The sequence below is a fragment of the Teleopsis dalmanni genome, chromosome 2 (assembly GCF_002237135.1).
Source record: "Teleopsis dalmanni isolate 2A chromosome 2, ASM223713v2, whole genome shotgun sequence".
NCBI classification, from domain to species: Eukaryota; Metazoa; Arthropoda; class Insecta; order Diptera; family Diopsidae; genus Teleopsis; species Teleopsis dalmanni.
Genome location: NC_051847.1, coordinates 45,042,556 through 45,063,645, shown reverse-complemented (window position 1 = coordinate 45,063,645; position 21,090 = coordinate 45,042,556). Strand labels below are relative to the sequence as shown.

The following is a 21,090-nucleotide window of genomic DNA, read 5'->3' as shown; positions in this document are numbered from 1 at the left end:
TAAAAATATATTATAAAAATAGTTTTAATAAATTTATGGAAATAATTAAAAATAAATAAAATAATTATATAAAATTAATAGAAATAAAAAAAGGTTTTTAATAATATTATTAAAAAAAAAATTAAAATAAAAAAAATTATTTAATTAATATATAATATTTTTTAAAAAATTTTTAAATTACAAGTTTTCTGTTTACGCGCCAAATTTTCAATTTATAAAAAAAAATTTTAAAAAAATTTTTAAAAAATTTATTAAAAATTTTCTAAAAACTGTTGGTTGGTTGACTGGTTTAAATTGAATTTCATGCGGAAAATATCTTGTAAATTTTAATTTTGAAAATTTATTATTTTGTGTGAGTTGAAATTTATTTACGGTGCCCTGACAGTAGCCAAGTTCATGGTTGCATATTCGCAACGCTTTGTCTTTGCTTGGCTTAGGTCCAACTGAACTCGTGGTTATATAACTTTTTGAAGGATTTTGCCGTTGTTTTATTGCGGTGTCTTAAACAACCAGTATGACACTTCCCGCTGCCTCGACTCTATGCAGAATATTCACTTTTCTACTTGGTAAGTTCGGATTTCGGTCTCGGTTTCGGTCTCATTACGTTAATGGTCTGTGAGAAATTTTTGAAATTTTATTATTGCATTCTCGAGACTATTTGTTTGTGAAGTTCAGTTTGTAGATTTATATTCACTTTTATTATTGTAGAAGTCGAGTTTTATTTAATTTATTTTATTTTACCCGAGTTGGCAAAAAAGTGTAGTATTTGTCTTTTGTTAATGTCTCAAATAAACTTATGAAGGCAAACATGTACCTTAAATCTCGAAATTATTTTTTTCTTCTCATTCTCATCGTATTTTGACTAGAAAATATACAATTAACATTTTGCAAAAATAAAGAACTTTATTTTTAAAATAATATTTAAATATTTAATATTCAAAATGTGTTAAGTATGTTTAATCAATTAAAAGGTGTTAAAGTGTATCTAACATTTTTTTAAATATTTTTTGTGTTCGAATTTAAGTCAACTTAAATAAATTTAACAGATGTAAATAACAGTTATCGAAAAAAAATAATAAAAATAATAAAAAAAAATAAAAATACTAAAAAAAAAATAAAAAAAATTCGTTCATAAAAAGCTTATGCGAATGTCTTAAAAAAAAGTTTTTTATTCAATTTTTATAAGTATATATATGTATATAGTTTTTTCTTCTTATTCAGAGTGGGCTGAAAAACAACTTGACTCAAAACAATAAATAAAATAATAAAAAAAATAATTATAAATATTACTATTAGTAAGTGTAATATATATAATAAAACTTCCTTCATTATATTATAATATACATAAAAATTTGTTCATTAAATAGTTTTTTAATGTTCTATAAAAATTAAAAATTTTTTTTTTATCATTAGAATAATATTTATTAAGTAAAATAAATAGATATCTCCGAAGATGGCATAAACCTACAATATGTTAAGTTAAAAGAATAAAATAAAATTTAACTTCAATTTATATTCTAATAAAAATATCAGATTATCTTAAAAACGAATAAATAATATAACAAACTTGATAAAAATAATATAAATAATTTAAAACTATAAGAATTATATAAAAAAGAGACGGCGGCAATACCATACCTGTTAGCTTTATATATATATAATATAATTGTTATAAATTTTTATGTAAAATATTATTAAGAAAAAAAAATACTACTACTATAAAAAAGACAAATTATAATTATATTAGAGAAAATTAAATTATAATAAAAAATCTTGTAAGCATAGGTGCCAAAGTTTCGATTTTGCATAAATTGTTAAAAATAATATAAATAAAAAAAAATTATAAGAATTTGATAATAATAAATATTATTAATTTTATTATTAATGAATAATTATTATATTATATAAATAATTATTAATTCTTATAAATAAAAGAATTAAGAAATTATAAAAATTAAAATTGAATTAATTAAGATAATATAAAAAAGATTTTTTGTTCTTCACTATTTTTCGGAAAAACCTCTTTATAAAAAAAAATTACATATAAAAAAGGAAAATTTTATTGTTTCAAAAAGTATAGTATAGTTAATATATAAATTCTTTAGCTTTTAATTTTTTTTTATAATCATTCTAATAATTAAAACTAATTATTTCTATTTAAATTGTTTACAAAATTTTTTAATAAATTATTTAAAAAAAATATTTGAAATGAAATAAAATACTAAAATATATTGCCTAAAATATGATAAATTTTGATATATATATTTTAAATAACACAAAAAATGCTCTCAGGAGAATAAGGTATTGAAATATGACATGTGAATAATTAAAAGTTTTATAATAATAAAGCTTAGTGTTTGAAAAAAAATATATCAACATTTGAAAAATCTTGAAAAAATTACTTTTGAGCTACCATAATTTCCGAAGTCAATTATATTTAAACAAAAATTAACCATTTAATTAAAGATTATTAAACCGAAAGTTGATGCACACATAAATCCATTTGTATGAACCATTTTTGACAAAGTTTTATTAAATAAACTGTATCTCTATATAATATTGAAAATAGATCTCCTCTTGCAATTTTTTCGTTTTATAAACCGAAAAGTCCCCGAAGAGTGCGTTTGAAATTGTAGTACTTAGAAATAGAACACTTCTATATAGTTTATATGGTATCAGCAGTTATTACCGTATTATATATTTAACTTATTAATATATACTTGAATATATATATATATATATATTAGGGTGTCCCAAAAAAATCCAATTCTTTTTTTTTCAACGCATACCCTGTAATTATTGTTGAATGGTGTCAAAACAATTGTAAATAAATTTTCATGTAATTAGAAATAAAGGAACCCGTGCCGACTTGTCAATACTTATCAGAACTTGCATCCTTTAGCGCATCGCAGCAAAGTTATTGCAGTGCTCGTTATTACTTGTTTGTTTTAGTAGTAAGCGCATTATTTTGATTCAGTCAATATGTCAATAGGATTACGCAGTTTTAAAAAGGGAATATTTTTAATTGGGGATGTAAAACATCAAATCACTGGTTCAAAACTTTTCTCTAATGGATAAGTATTGGCAGTTCTGTTCTACAATATTCGTGAAGTGAATCTAAGTATCAATGAAAGTGTAAATCTTACTATTCGTGAGTGTATTATTTATTGAGAAAAGGCACGTATACCAACTAAAGCTTTACCTAACTGTGTTAAGAAGCTAATTACATTATACCAAGTTTGGAGAGGTTTGCAGAAAAATGCGAACAAAACACAAAACGTGTACGAGCAGCGTCGACAAGAGTTAATTACAAACTTAGACAATTTGTTTGACATTGCACATACTGACGCGCTTCAATTAATAAAGATAAATGAAAACAAAATCTTCTTGCAGCGACAGAGATTACCAGGTCGACCTGGTCATTTAGCTGGGGTGGACAAAAAATTTGCCAAAAAAAGAGGAAAAAGCGCGTCTTAGAAACATTGAGGAACAAAAACGTCGTGCTAATTATTGTTTATCCTTAACTGCTTTGACGTCATCTTATCAAGAAAATTTATCTTCTGATTCTGAAATAATGGATCTACAAGAAAATTTACCTATCCAAACTGGGAGTGCACAGTCCGATACTAAAAAAACTTCTATGAGGAAAAATTTTACTACTCCAAAGTGGCAGCTTTAGATAGGAGTCAGTTAAGTATGAGAAATTCTGTATTTATTATTGAAGCTACTATTGAGGCACTTGGATACAATACTGACGATTTTCCTATAAGCAAGTCCTCCATTCAAAGAATTCGCACAGAAAAACGAAAACAACGTGCAGAAATTATTAAAGTCGATATCCAAAACGAAGTACCAGACACTGTAACTGTCCATTGGGATGGCAAACTGTTGTCGGCTTTAGATGTGCGCAAATGTGGAGAAGAACTTCTCCCGATTGTTATTTCGTATGGTGATAAAGAACAACTTATTGCGGTGCCAAAATTAAACAACTGAATAGGAAGTGAACAAGCACAGGCAGTTTGGAATGCGGTTACTGACTGGAATCTCGAAGATAAAGTGCAAATTTTTTGTTGTGATACTACTGGTTCAAATACTGGTCGCATTAATGGTGCTTGTGTGCTTCTCGAACAAAATTATTTCGAGATATGCCTATTTTTGCCTGCCGCAATCACATCTACGAATTGATATTGAAAGGCGTATTTGAAGCTAAAATTAGTCAAGTTACCAACAATCCTAACATTCCATTATTCAAAAGGTTGGTTACAAGAAAACTGGACAAATATCGACCCTAAGAAAGTACAATATCCTACAGAAAGGTTATCTTACCTGAATGCTTCAGAAATTGGCAAACTGCTGGAATTTTTCCGAACTGAATTGACTAAGAAAATTGTTAGAAATGACTATAGAGAATTAATAGAGCTTTCAATAATATTCCTTGGTGGAGATACAGAAAAGAAATTTAAGATTCGGCCTTCAGGTGCCATGCACCAAGCGCGATGGATGGTGAGGGCAATTTATTTATTAAAAATTTCATTACTAAGCTCTCAATTTAGAGTGCAACAAACAAACTCGAAAAAGAAAATTAAATAATTATCATCATTTTAATAATAAATACTTAATAAATATAAGATACAGGTAAAATTGTGTTTTATTTACTGAATAAACATGAAGGTTTAAAATGTCTTCTATAGTTTCTATACAAACTTTCTGTTAAAACTTTGGGATCAAGTCGGCACGGGTTATCGTTATCCGATACCAATAATATTTATTATTTTAGTTACTAGTATCAAATAGAAAAAAAATAAGAGGTATGCGTATTTAAAATCGAAAAAAAAATTTCGCCCTTATACCCTGGGACACCCTAATATATATATATATATACACGTGTATATAATATAGTGACTGTTCCCTTACTATTCGAATACATTAAAATAAATTTAAAAAAATTGCTAAAACTGCTAAAAAATAATTACTTATTTTTTAAATAAATTTAAATAATTAAATTTCCTTCAAGTTATACTTTTTCAAAGTGGATAATTATAGTTTTGAACTTGATTTATCTATTAACTTAGTTGTTTTTTAATTGATTTTGTTGTTTTTGTGACGTTTACTAAATAATTAAGTATTCACATATATCTGAAAGTTGTTAAAAACCTTATAACTAGGTCTCATTAATAATTGATACTTATTCTATTTATTTATTTATAAAATTTATTATACAAAATGAAAACAACTACAGTTCAGTTCAGTTACATACATGTATATTCATGTAGATACTGAGATCTGCATTTATTTAGAAATTTATATTATTTATATTAATTATTAAATCATTTAATTAACCTTAATTATTCAATTTTATATCGTTGTTTTAAGTGAATGTACACTCTGTTTCCTTTTTAAATCACATAATAAATGTATTTTAATATGCGTCATAGTACGTATGTAATACTTGTATCACCAGGTCACTCATATTACATTGTTTGTGATCTTATTGATCTCATTACACATTGTACACAATTAGACATTGTAATAATTAAAAGCATTACACTTTTTTAATTGAAAAATTTAAACTTCCTTAAAAATTTATTTTTTTTTTAATTCTTGGAAACTAAAATTTGTAATAACAATATCAGGAACTGAAATAAAATATAACTTAGTTAGTAGTTATGTTAGATTAAATAATATATATTATAATATAATTAAAATGGCTAAAATCAGTATGTCTCCTAAATATGGGTTTATGCGCTTCGAAATAATCTTAAAAAAATAATGTTAAAAAATGTTAATAAAACATGTCTTATGGACTGATAAAAGATTTCAATACGTTTTATATTTAATACCTACTTGGTCATAACTAGTTCCACTATTTGTTAGCATGACATTATTCAATAAAGATCAGTCTTTAAAATTTATTTAAAATTGTTTAATTTGAGTTATAGTCTGTTTAAAATTGTGAGTATTTAGTAACGGAGAATTATTGGTAGTAATTCAAGTTTTTGATGGACTTATAATGATAACCCGGTTATTAAGTTAGTTGTATATTCTACACAACTCATAATTATAAATTATTTTGTTTCAATATACACTATTGATGGTCTAGGTCTTTATTATTTGGGTTTTCATGATATTCAAGCCCACTTATACTAACTATAGCTATACTAACTATAGCTATACTAGCTATACACTTTGTATACCTAGCTATACACTTTCTTATCTTTATCTTCCTCTGTGTGGGATATACCACAAATTATGTTATTCAAAAATTGTTCTTACCTAATAGATAAATATTAGAAACGTACTTACTAAGATTTTCTATATCTTTTTTTTTATATCACATAAGGAAAGCTTTGACTTAAATAGTTAACATAATTAATAATATGTAATATAAATACTATTGCATACTAATATAATATATAATATTATTATTTACTTTTACATATTATTATTATTATTTATTATTATACATCATGTTATTATTATATTATTATATTATATAGCAATATATATTAATATTTACTGTTTTATATTATTATACAAAATATTATTATTACACATTATATTATTTTTATATGTATTATTAAACTATATTATTATGAAATAAAATATATTATTTTATATTGTTATATATTATTACATTTTATTATATTATATTATAATATTTATATATTTTTTATTTTTTATGTATGTATATGTATACGTTCATTTTAAAATTTCATTTTTACAGTACATTTAGTGAATCTTAAATTAATATATAAATAAATGTAATCAAAATAGCGACTGTGACACGATGTCGTCCGTCGACTTATAGTATAATGCATAATAAATAATAGTAGTAAAATAGTATAGTGTAATAGTAGTTGTGTATAAGAAGTAGTATAATAGTAAATATAATAGTAAACTAATAAATACACGTTATAAAAAATTGATAAGCTATAAAAAATATATTATCCTCCATTAATTATTATATTCTGATATTAAATAGGATCGGTATGTTACATTATTTTTTAAATATTCTACTACTTTTATTTACATTAATTATTATATTCTGATATTAAATAAGATCGGTATGTTACATTATTTTTTAAATATTCTGCTACTTTTACGCTATAGATATAATATTTTTTATTTATAATTAGACGAAGAATTAATGTTGGCGGTAAAACATTTTTGAAGTGTTTAATATTAAAAAAAAAAATTATAGTAAATCTATTAGTCATTAAAATGTGAATAATTACTATATATTAATTATAAATAAATATTTACTTTGTTGATTTTATTATTTAATTTGAACCTCAGAACCGTTTAAAATATTTTATTATCTATTAATTCTAATTATCTATTAAAAATTACTATTTTTTTTTTAAAACATAAAATTATATTTTACTTAAATATATATATATTTAATATATATATATATGTATAAATTTTTTTAAATTATTGATTGCAAAATGTTTAACAAGTTAATAACACAAAAAGATATATTATTTAATTCTTTAATTCTTTATATAGTTAAATTCATGACTCAAGATATTTAATTGCAATAAAATCTTTTTCAGTCTTCAAATCAGTTTTTATATAAAACTCTTTGTTCAAGCCAAATCATAAAACCAACAAAGTAAATATTTATTTATAATTATTTTATAGTAATTATTCACATTTTAATGACTAATAGATTAACTATTATTTTTTTTTAATATTAAACACTTCAAAAATATTTTACCGGCAACATTAATTCTTTGTGTAATTATAAATAAAAAATATTATATCTATAGCAATCAATTCCATGATTGTTCATGTCAATTCGCTAATTGCACTAATTGAGTATGAAAATATTTAACCAATAAAAAAAATTGTTGAGGTAAAAAATTAATAATTATTTTACAATTAAAAATTTAATAAAAAAATGAATTAAATTTGAAATGTACATTTCCGCCTTTTTTGGCACTACGAAATGCTGATTCAGTTTGCTCGGTTCAAAAACAAAAAAAAATATTATTAACCAGTTTTTTTGTTAATAGTTTTTTTTCTAAACAAAAGACGAACTGTAAAAATCGTTTTAAATAAAACCGCTCTTACAAAAAACCAATTATGCATGCAAAACGACCAGACAAGACAAAAATGTTTCTGAAGACAGACAACAGATTTTGGCAAGGTCGTTTCGGAAGAAATCGGCAAGATTTGAAGAGCGAAGCATAAAATGTGCTCGGTATGAAGTGTAAAACTGTTACGTCATTGTATAAAATTATTAACAAAAAAATATAAAAAAAAAAATAAATTAATTAAAATGCAAAAGTTGTGTGTAAAGCAAAAACTTGGTTAAAATTGCAAGTCAAAACAAAATCGATAAAAACAAAACTCAAAAGCCAAAGAGACGAAAAGTCGCATAAAAATTGTATGAAAAACGTTTTAAATTTCAATTAATATTTGTTGTATGTAAATTAGCTAATAAAATTAAGAAATTAAGCTTAAAATACATGCGAAATTTTGATGTTTTGATTTTTTTTAATTAAAAACGCTTGCATTCGTTTTTATTTATTTGCGAACTTGTAAAATTCAAGTTCACGGTTGGCTTATTTGAAACAAAACCATTTTTAGAGGCAAGAAAATTAAATCGAAATTTGCATGATTTTAAATTATTCATTTTTGTATTTAATTAATTAATAAATTAAATGCAATTTGAGATAAATGTGTAGATAAGAGTATAATAAAGTTGTAGTGACGGGAAAAATATTTTGCTATAATATGAAAATGTATTGTTTATTTAACGTTGTTTCCCCAAGTCGAGGGACATAAAATGCAAAATTAAAATAAAATTTATTTTAATAATAAAATATAAAATATTTTCAACTAAGTAAAGTTTACAGAAAATTTATTATAATTTATAATAAATACAAGCTTCTTATAAATTAGGTTATTTAAATACTTTAGCTTTAAATGTAAACATTCAAATCTTAATTTTTCACAGCCTCATGGCATTGTTAATACCACTGAATATATTACATGTATATTTTAAAATCCAAAATAAGAGAGATTTTTTTTAAAAAAAAATTATTTATTAATTATATATAAAATATTTATTATTTCGTCTTTAACATACTTTTATTAATCTTTTTTTTTATTTCAATATTTCTATGGGTATTTGGCAATAGTCGAAACAGCTGTATAGTCAGCCAAAAATTTAATTAATTAAAATAATATAAAATGAATTTTTGTTGTTAAAGTTCACTACTGTTCGAAAAACCTCTTTATTTCTTCTATAATTAATAACTTTTTCGTTTAAATCTTTAACTGATAAAGCTTTTATTGCAACGATGTAGTTATATTAGTTTTGCCAGGGATAATAAATCTAATTAGAGTTAACTGCTTAGCATTAAGATACCACACCTTTACATTTAAGAATTTAACCATCCCAGTTAAAGATGTAGTTAATAGAGTTGTTCCCATAACACAATGGACACCCATCCACCATATAATTACTTCATTATTCTATAGATAATTATAGAACAGTTGTTCTATAGTCTCTTTGCCTCAATGTTTTTACTAAATTGTTTTGGATCTCTGTTTGGTTAGTAGAAAATGTTTGCTTCTTATAGAGTTTAGAAATATATTTCTAAATAAATATAAATGTAAATAAATTTGTCTACATAATGTGACATTGGATCATATGAAAACCTTTTATTAATATACTTTACAATAATGGGCATGTGAAATGTAGATGATCCAAAAACTTCGCACGTGAATTGTAAATACTATAAAATTTTGCATGTGAACAGTACATAAACCACACTTTATATGTAGACAGTACATGATCCAAAGTTTCGCATGTAAACAGTATATGATCTAAACTTAATAATAAAACAGAATAATGTCAACTGATTAGTATCAAGATATCATACCTCTACTTCTAGGTACTTAACTATAGCAGTTAAAGACGTGGTTAATACCTGTTCTCATAATACCTGTGTGTCTACTTATTTTTCTATTTTATTGAGAATTGTAGAATATTTGTGCCATAGCCTTTTTGCTTTAATATTATTACCAAATTGTTTTGGATCCCTGGGTCAGTAGAATATGTTTACTTCTTATGGGAGATTTAAAATGCATTTCTAAATAAATATAAATAAGTTTGAATATATAACATGAAATTGGATCATATGAAAACCTTTTAATAATATTCTATACAACGGTTGGCTAATGAAGAGTATATAATCCGAAGTTTGGCATGTGAACAGTACATGATCCAAAGTTTTACAAGTAAATAAAAATAATCCAAAGTTTCGCATATGAACTTTACATGATACAAAGTTTTGCTTATGAACACTATATAATCCAAAGTTTTGCATGTGAACACTACATGATCCAAAATTTTGTATGTGAACATTATTTACTCCAAACTTTCACATACTTTGGAACAGTGCATGCTCTAAAGTTTCACTATTTCCAGGTATATTGCATTTCTCACAATTATTGTCGTTTAGCATGTATATAAATTATGCGGGATCATACTTATATTAAAAAGTATTGTTCCATAAATGTATCACCAAAAGAGTTAATGGGTCTATGTGAAGAAAGATATAAAGATACAATACATTACGGGTATAGCCAAATATTAATCAACAGTGGTATTTGGAACATATATTGGCTTAATTGCTCGTATATAATTCTTTATCTGCAAGTGTTCAGACTTAAATCCTGCCAACCATAGACCAGTGTGTTAATAACCAAATACAACGTACGCTTGTGTTATTTGTGTTATACAGATTTTAAGTTTTTTTAAAATTTTTTTTATTCATTAATAAGCAACCTTTATATTTGCTGTGTTATTTTCTTTAACTAACGCATAAACTACAGCTATATAAATTAATTTAGTTATTGTAAATTCTTACTTTTTTTCAATTTTAACATTATTGTTTAATATATATTTGTATATATTCTTATCTGTTAATATTTATGTGTGTATTTAGTAATGTCTGAAACATCTGTATGATGAGCCCAACAATGAACTTTATTAGAAATAAATTTTTGATTTAAGAATTTTCTCACTAATACCCCCTTAAAAATTTATAATTAAATATTTATAAAAAACAAAAGTAAACATATTAATCTTACAATTAGAATTAAAATTTCTGAGTCATCGTTTCCAAATAATTTAATGACCCATCTATCTATCTAATATAACCATAACATAAAAATGTTCCTTATCATTAATTTAGCAGATAGTCAGTCATTTTAATGTACAAAACATTTCCTGGTACTAATTTTGGTTTCATTACTTGGCACTTTTTTTTCATATGAAACCACAAATTCATATCAAAATTAAGCTCAATTTAATTATCTGCACAGATGCTTTGTACAATCTGTAATCTGTCGTCGTGTGTCAATTATTATTATACTTCATATATACAATTCATTATACACAGTAATGTATTTTTTTGTTATAATATTTTCCAGCATTTTGTGTTATTTTTTATTCTCAAAAAAAAAAAAAAATTAAATAAATTAAAATTATTCCATTTCAAAATTGCTGATTGGCTTCATCAATAATGTATAATGGTATAATATGAGTGTAGCATTTGAGCTCTGTTAAATTTATAATAAATTATACAAAAAGTTATTTCTTTAATGATTTAATCATTTCATTATTGAGTTCTTTGTATTATTTAATATTTTCTAAATTTAAGCTTCATTATTATTATTATTATTATTATTTTTCTTTATTGTTATACAAACAACGTGTGTTTAGTTTAAGATACTCGTGCAAAATACGTGAATGATTTGCAGTATCTACAAATGTGCTAAAAATATACAAAAATCCTATTTATTTTGGTTTAAATGAACTTATTTTTAGTTATATATTTTCATATGTTATATGATATTTGTTTTATTTATATTGAAAGCTTGATACATTGTCATGATGATTATCATATTTTAAATTTATGTAAAGCTACAAAGTTAATTTCTCAAAAGAGTTTATTTATACTTACATGACTAAGTAAATTTCAACTTACCTAAAAAGACAAATATAAGAAAATTAGGTAAAGTGTTGAATAAAAATTATAAAATATAAAAATATAAAATTTATTAGCTGTAATTTTTGTAACATTTCTGTTAATCTGTCTGTAGACATATATCTATTTCACTTAGAAAGTGTGTCTCTTTACACACCCTCAAGATAATGAAGCAATTTTTTAGCTCAACATTTATTAATGTGCCATGGTATATCCCCACAAATGACATGCTATGAGACCTTTGAATAGACCCGGCCAAAAAATACATAAGAAACAGAGTCCTGAAGTTATACGTAAAACTGACAGGCTGTCCTACATAGCACTATTTAATCTCAGAGCAGTGACTAGCAGTTCGGGGCGGTATACAGATCTTAGATAAGTCGTCGAACAATAAGCGAAGTTTGTTAGGAATACATAAATTAGTAAAGAGAAGGGAGGGACTCTATAGAAACCCCCCAGCTAAGAAAGAGTAAGAGTGCCCAACTGGACACTGAATCAGAACAACCACAACATAATACATTTATTAATACCAGCACATATTAATATTAACATCCGGATATATCTATATATACTATTTCATGATATGTAAATTCACATGAAAACTTATATAGTTTTATATAATTTATTCATATAATTTATATGTAAAAAATATGTGAAGAAAATAATTGCATAAGGAACATTTGGGTCTTTAATTCAGGTAGTTGGTGCATGGGTAATATCCCTTGTGGGTCGTATCCTGCCATAAGTGCGACAACAATCATTCAATGATGCTTACTAAATGGTGTATAATTAAGCTATTTTCCTTAACTCTACATTTAAGAAAAATTGAACACCTAAGAGAAAACTGAAAGATCGGAAGACACAGCCTGAGGACAAGTTGAAAATATTATTATAAGGCAAATCTGGCATCATATCTGTTATGTAGCTTTAAGTTTCTTGTGGCAACGCCATTCCTTGTGGCGTTGAGTTTGAGATTACTTATTAATGTGTTCTTTCTTTAATTACTCAATAAAGTGAAACATGTTTCTACAGCACACTTCGCGTTATATACACTACCGGGCAACCGAGACATGAAAGTTCAGTATGGCAGAAATATGTTAAAAATGTTCCAAAGTATATGCATTACTTTAAGCATATTATAGTGATCGTTCATAAAATATTATTGTTTTAATACAAGTCCCAAAAAAAAAAAATATCAGAACTTCTGAGTATTGCATAGACGTCAACAAACTAAGACCTATTATTAAGAACTAAGAACCCCGGACGTTCTACGTTCTGGAGCCACTAGTCAACCACGACAACCGTTCACCACCGCCAAGAGATTTCACGAGCAGATCCCAGAGGGTTGCAAGAACAATAACAAAATAAAGAAAATAATGCTTTCAGGAGAAAAACACAAGGTAAAGCTGATCGTTTTCTTCGATTTAAGAGGAAATTTATTCCAAAAAGTCAGAGAGTAAGCGTATGAGGACTACAACGATTGTTGGATTGTTGAGGTTGGATTTTGAGAAATTCAAGTGGTATATCGGAAACTAGCTAGATTTATGTGGTACCTTGGTTTAGTTTGGCTTAAGTAGTGGCAGTCTTTTTTCTTGTGAACCAATAGCTCATAAGTGTTGCTCTGTATGTTAAACCACATTATGAAGAGCTCAGTTTTAAAGTTTACTATAAGGACTGTCTTTGTAACATATATATATAAAAATATAATTTAATATTGTAATTTAATACAATTCGAAATACCTCATTATTGAAAACAATTGTTTATATTAAGAATTTAGTTTCTTTTATTAAAACCGACGTTAAAAATTAATTTAATATAAAAATTTAATAAAAATTCATATATATTATTTTTAGAAATATTTAAAAATAAATATATAAATTAATTAATTATAAAAATATAAATTAATTAAATAAATTAAATATAACAAATTATTTTTACTTATAAAATCATGTGTAGTTGTTGATGTTGAGATATTAGCGATTGCTTTAATATGTTACTGATGAACGGAAAATGTATGGGTGTGTGTTTGATGTGTAATTGCAAGCGACAAAAGCGATTGTTTGACAGCAATTGTGGATGTGCAACAGCCTCTTAATTTACGCTCTTAGCTGATATACTTAGAACAAAATCTGTACAAAGACATAAAGTTTCCTTTCTGATGAAGAGATAGTAATTAGCTTAACCATCTATGCTTTGTTTATTGTGTATTGTTTATTAAGATATTATGATTAAAAATAAATAGAAATAACAAGTGTTAATTATTCATTGTTTTAATTTTAATTTATTTTAGCTGGATCTCCGATTTTCTACAGTGCGGCACCGCGTGGTATTTGCAATAATTGCTGTGCCATTCGTGAGCGCGAGGATATCAAATTCTTATTATACACAAGGTATTGTATTATTTTGCTATTTGAATTAGGAATTTAGAAAAAAGAATCTAAAAATCATTATATATTTTAATAAAAAATACTTTTTAATTTCAGTAAAAACTCTAATAAACCACAAAATTTACATTTGGGCGATGAACGACGCTTGACTAAAAGTAATTTCAATTTAAGACAACCGCTGGCAATTTATTTGCATGGATTTTCGGAATCTGCTACTGGCAAGAACCAGAGCAGTCAACAGTTGAAAGATGGTGAGTGGTAGTTAGTGGAAGAAATAAGAGAAAATAATATTTGCCTCCAATTGTCGTTGGTCCTTTTGTTCCTTGCTGCCATTTTTCAATTTTATTTTTGTGCTAATGTCAACTTATTTACAGCATTTTTAAAAACGGGAAATTACAATGTGATCCTTGTCGATTGGAGTCCCTTAACGGCTGTGCCTTGGTATGCAAATGCTGTGGAAAACTTACCCGTGGCTGGTCGTTATATAGCACGTTTTTTACGTTTTTTAATTGCCAGAGGTTATCCAGTGAAATTTATTCACTTGATTGGATTTAGTTTGGGCGCTGAAGTTGCTGGATTTGCTGGCAAACAATTACAGGAATGGGGCGTTACGTTACCGAGAATAACAGGTTAGTTCATTTTATTGTAAAGCAAAATGTAAAATTACGACTATTTGCATTTCATCGATTGGTATACTTTATTAATAAATAATTTAATTATGCTACGAAGAAGTATGAAAAAAAATGCTTGACTAATTTTATGACCAAATGTTTGTTATTTATGGAGAATCGATGAAATCATCAAGTTTGTACTTAATTGTTTAGTACACATTAAATACTTATTAAAATAGTTATTTACAAATAATTTCAATGCAAACTCTTGCCTTTTAATGCTTATAAATAATTTATGCATTTATTGACATTGACATTGTTGCAACTTGCAAGTAATTGCAAGCATTTAAAACCAGAAGCGGCTCTTCTGCTGCACTTTATTTTCAAGAATAGTTGCAATTATTAAGACTCAAATAACATTTAGCTACCTTGTAAGAAACTAAACTTATAGACTTAACATTATTATGTTAGTTAGAAGGTCTTTACTATACAATACATTATGCATAATTCTTATGCAAAATAAATTGTTATAAAAAAAATCTTCTGTCAGAATGATTATTCCAGGAATACAAGATTCGAATATATCTATAAATGTTTGTAATATCTATTATCAAATAGAATATAAATAGATTATAAAACTTAAAGGTATAAACAGGTAGTACTTATGTAAAAATCCGTGGTAATTTACTATATTATATGTTTACTCGACATAAAAAAGTGCTACATAACAGTATTATAAGTGCTTAAGTTTGCAATTTCTTTTATTTGTTAAACAGAAAACTTAGTTAATAGTTGTATTAAGTTCTTAACTTACATTAAATATAAAATTGTAATATAAATTAATATATTATCTGAATAAAGAATGTCTAATTAACTAACTAAACGTACATAGGTTAGTTTAGGTTAAAGTGGCGGCCTTGTGCCCAAAGCCCACTTGTTCTTTATACGCAGATTAAAGGTTAATCAGGGTAAGACACGACTCTCCCACTCAAGTAAAAGTGAGCCAACCTGACAATTTTATAAACTTAATTAACTCTCTAATTTCGCAGGATGACAATTTGGACAGGTCAGTAAGAAAAAGGACCCCGAAGATTTTAGGTGGAGTACAGCTTCGTCTGCTGAATGTCAATATACAAGTAACGCTGTAAGGCACTATTTCGTTATGCACATAAAAGTCAATCTATCTGATAACTATGTAAACTTGGTAAAATTCCTGACTTTGTAGGATGATAGCTTGGTCAGGTCGGTAACAAAAGAGCCCCCGAAGATTTTCAATTTTAGGTGAAGTTTCCACTTCATTTGCAGAGCCACAACTATGATAAAAGTCATTACAGGGTAAACACAGTTACACAACATGTTTTCCTAGTATGCAATGACCCACAGTACCCATAACGTAGTGCTGACTAGGTTACCCCTAAGTTTAAGCAGTTGAGTGGTAGGTTTTTTCCAATTTAGTGCAGGGCAAACTTGAGGTCTGACAGTGCAGTTCATTTCTGCAATTGTGCTTAGCTATACTCAAATATTTTTGTTTGATTATCAGTTTAGCGGTTGCACGTGGGAAGCTAATATCTGAGAAATGAATATAAGCGAATAGAGTGTCAGCTTTGGCAAGCTCGTCTATCCTAAAGTTGTTCGAAATGTCCCTGTGTTCAGGCACCCTGTCACGCTGACACATTTAGCTAATTCGTTAAGAGAAGCCCGGCATTCTTGAATTGTTAGGGATGTGGCTGTAGTGCCTATCACCAATGCAATAACAGCATAGTTGTCCGAGTAAATTACGATGTATATAGTCGAATGTTGTTGTTTGAGTCCCATTTTACTGCATATGGGATTACTAAGAGTATTAAAGGTAAGACTCAGTTTATTGGAAGATATGTCACTACTGACTTGTTCATATGTTATAAAACCGCCTGTGTAGATGTCGGCCGTGTTAACAAAAAAATTTTGTCTAAAATTTAGTCTTTCTTACTTGGTTTCGCGAGTCTCGGTTTACTAGTTAAGCCCCAGTTCGAGATCTGAGTTAAAACTAATTTAGTTAATTGAGATAGGAAACGGTAAATCGTGATTCAGTACGATATCATGCCCTATGTCAATCCTGGACTAATGGAAGTAAGTGTTGAGACTGGTTATCACTAATTTGGGTTACTATTTTTCCGAAATTTGACTAATGAAGCGTGGAGTTGAAACTTAAAGCTCATTAGCATAAACTATGACGCTGCATACAGATTGTTCCAACTAGTTGATGCTTCATTAAATATTTTTTGCTAACTAATTAAAGTTTACTTAAAACACTTAACTACTATTTTATTTGTATTCAATTGAAAACGCTTCTGATAAATTATAACTACGAGTAAAATAAATTCTTAAAATAAAAAAATATAATAAAATTTTTATTGAATATTCTGTACATGGTACTATAAAAAGAAAAACTTAATTATTTTTCACTTCATTAATTTATTTGGCTGCTTAAAATGGACTCATTTCCAAAAAATTTTATCTCATATAAGAAAATAATATATTACATTACAAGGATAATACCCATACATGCGAGTACAGACATATTATGACTACAAGCAGAAAATAAAAAAAAATAAGAATGTAACCAATTCTGTACATATATTATAGGACTCGATCCAGCACTCCCACTGTTCGAAGATGGCAGCACAAATCGACGCCTGGGACCGACAGATGCACGCTTTGTAGATATAATACATACAGATGGTGGCATACTTGGCAATCCAGAAGCGATGGGACATGCAGATTTTTATCCAAATGGCGGACGTCCATTGCAACCAGGATGTGCGCGGCAGGAAATTGCCAATAATCGTTGGTTGGGCATTATAAGTAAGTAAATTTATAATATTGCAAATGCTATAGGCAAGTAAGAAATGGAACAAAAAAAAAAAGGGATCTAGATATGTATATATAAATATGAATAAAAATGTAACAATATAATGAATTTTAATGTTGTCGGATAATCTTTATTCTTTATAGTAGCTGTATGTTTCTATAATTTATTTTTATTTTTTTTTATTTTTTATTTTTCCATTTCATATAAACTTCATTGTATGTCTTGTTTTATAATGTGCCTGGTTGGCTTGTGCATAGTTGGTTGCAGTCATCAACGCGCATGGGAATATTTTATGGAATCTGTTAAATGGCCGTTGGCATTTCCTACGAACAGATGTGAGCCATCAAAAACATTTGCCATTTGCAAGGATGGTAATGGACGCGCTTATATGGGCATGGGAGCCGACAGAAGGTTAGCTTTTTTTTTAAACTTTAAATAAAACTTTTTTTCTCTTAACTATCCTTGTTTGCAAAATTGTTTTACAAAGTTGTGAAAAGGATGTGTACTTGTTTAGTTCTATTTCTATGTGAAATGTGTGTATGAAGTGGAATAGTGCACTGTGCCTTGCGCTTTTTGTTGTTGTGCACATGATAAGCCAAATGCTGGCTCGTACGTAATTACTATTTCAAAGTAGTGCTGTGTATCTTTAGTGGAATTGTATCTTTTGAGGCAACTTTTAACATTTTAATCAAAACATTAACTGATGTTCCATTTGCTGTTCAAGGAAAAGCACAAAAAGTTTGTTCATTTATAATAAAAGTATGTTTTTAAAAATACGAGTACCTAAAGGATATTTGTTTTATATATTAAAATTCTAATATCAGTAAATACTTTTAATTAGGTGCAGAAGTGGTTATAGTAAACTTTAAGTGGATTTTAATACAAAATAAAAAGTTTTATGTTATATTAAAAGGTTGAGTCTAATTGAGTTAGTGCACTTGAGCACTTTTACTCTCTATTAACTGCGAGGTTTCTTCATAACAGCTCTCTACACCTTGAATGGATAAGCAATAATTGACCTTAGATCTGCGTACCTTCCCGAGGAGCCTGTACCCATTCTAAGATTCGATAACGCGGTGTTGATAAGCCTGTCAGTTTTCGCAAATAATTTCAGGGCTCTATCCTTTATGTATTTTTTGATGGGATTAATCTTTAGGTCCCTGAGGATGTCATTCGTCCTAATGTATCATGGTATCTCAAAAAGTCTTCTCAGAGCCTGGCTTTTTGCAATTTCAAAGAATTTATATAAGAGTTGTGTTAAGAAACATGGATGATATCATGGATATTCTTTGTTCTCAAGTTATTACTACTAGCAATTAATTAGAGGTATTCTGAGTCCATTATGCTCATGAAAGAAATTTCGCTGAATTAGTGAAAGTTGATACCAGGCTATGAACAATGTATGGAGGATCGAGTATATATCATTTTCAGATTTCTACTTAGAGATTGCAGGTAATGGTGCCTACTTTCATTGATGATTGTTTTAAGTTATATTAAAAAGAATGTAAGCTTTTTATAGAGAATGTAAACTTATGTACTTAACTCAAAAAATATATAAATTAAAATATAATTTTTATTTTTTACACAGATTACGTGGTAAATTTTTTTTGGAAACAAATGGTTTTTCACCATTTGGTCGCAATGCACCAAATGCTGGATTAATATTATTGCCCACAGCTTCACAAGCAGTGAATACAAACCAAAGCCATGTACTGACAGATGTCATTGCAACATCAACAACCAGAGCAGCATCCGTATCAACTGCATCATCAAATGCATTAACAACCAATAAACTGACGTGATAAAATATGCAATTTTATCGATTTTGATATATAAATTTTTAATTAAGAACATTTACGGATTCATCTAAAAAAAATTTAGTTTGTGAATATATATATATTGTAGATATATATTCCATAATGCCATTAGGATTAACTTTTTCTGGTTTGCTATGCAATGAACTTCAAACAGTTTTAATTTCATTTGTGATAATTTATATATGTAAGCTTTAAATTTAATAAAATATTCTAAGTTATTTTTAATATTGAATATATATTATTAATTAAATTATATATGGGTATCTAATACTTAAAAAATATTGTTTAGTTAGTGTCGTAATAAAAAATGTATGTATATATGTTATATGTAAGTTAAGGTATACTTTGTTACTTTAGGATGTGAGTTTGGAAAGTAAATGTTTAAATTGAAACGTTAGTAGCTCAGCTTTGAATAATAATATTCATAAATTATTTGAAAAAGAAAATAAATATAAATAAAATATATATAAAAGCATTATGTAGAAAGCAATAAAATTTTATATAATTTTATATACAGTAAATGAGGTGCTTTTAATTTTTGAAGCAAGATTAAGGTGCATATGTTACGTGGTAGATATGACCCTTTCTCATATTTTTTAGCAAAAATGCACATATCGATTCAACTCCACTCTGAGTATATAATTTTAATAATATTATATTTTATTATATTTTATAATATTATACTGCTCGTGATACTACTACCATTGATGAACTATTGTAACTTAACATATTCATAATATCCGAAGCATATCTTTCACTTTATTTGAATCCAGAAAAGCCTGAATCTTTTCTATATTGATGTCTGTTTACACCGACTCGTGCATCAATTATTTGTGAAATATTCAACTCCAATATTTTATAAGAAGGATATAAGGATATAGAAGGATGTTTTTGTGTTTTTCATACGTAATTTGCATTTACAAATGTAGAAAATACTAACCGCACCTAATGCTTATATGGAAGGCAGTGATCGTTTTTTACTCCAACCATTGTTTAAATCTGTTCTTTAGATTTGGGAACTATTTGCTCTTCTCCTTTGAGTAGCTTGGGAAAAAAATGCTATCTTCAACGAGAACCTTTCCTATATTATCTTGACAATATACGCCAGTTTTATTATAAACAAAATTAAAATAATTATGTAGAGGATATATATAAGTCAAGAATATTTATTTTCATTCTTGCTATATTATTTAAAAATAATTTTGTACCTTTTTATTCAACTGTGAACTAATAAAATTTAAGTATTTATTTACAATTCATTGAGATTATTTTAATTTAGTTGAATTTAAAATTTAATTGAATTTAAAATTTAATTGCAATATAAATTAAATTATTCCATCCGAATTCCGTGTTTTTATTTTGCTTAATTGCTTAAATTGTGGCTTTTCAGAACAATGTGAATCACAAAGACATAA

General features: G+C 26.5%; 1 protein-coding gene across 1 annotated transcript; it reads left to right on the top strand.

Moving 5' to 3' along the window:
• Positions 1-316: 316 nt before the first annotated feature.
• Positions 317-19,711, top strand: LOC119682243 (phospholipase A1-like). The gene is made up of 7 exons (XM_038095627.1): positions 317-566; positions 14,300-14,399; positions 14,493-14,647; positions 14,771-15,025; positions 17,633-17,851; positions 18,116-18,269; positions 19,447-19,711. Exons 1-7 carry the CDS (start codon positions 515-517, stop codon positions 19,658-19,660), a joined length of 1,149 nt encoding a protein of 382 aa, XP_037951555.1. The 5' UTR covers positions 317-514; the 3' UTR covers positions 19,661-19,711.
• Positions 19,712-21,090: the final 1,379 nt, after the last annotated feature.

Excerpts from the sequence above, each read along its gene's own strand:
- LOC119682243 (XM_038095627.1), top strand. The coding sequence starts at position 515 with ATGACACTTCCCGCTGCCTCGACTCTATGCAGAATATTCACTTTTCTA. Across the intron at positions 17,852-18,115 it reads TCGTTGGTTGGGCATTATAA|TTGGTTGCAGTCATCAACGC; the intron begins GTAAGTAAATTT and ends GCTTGTGCATAG. Across the intron at positions 18,270-19,446 it reads GGCATGGGAGCCGACAGAAG|ATTACGTGGTAAATTTTTTT; the intron begins GTTAGCTTTTTT and ends TTTTTTACACAG.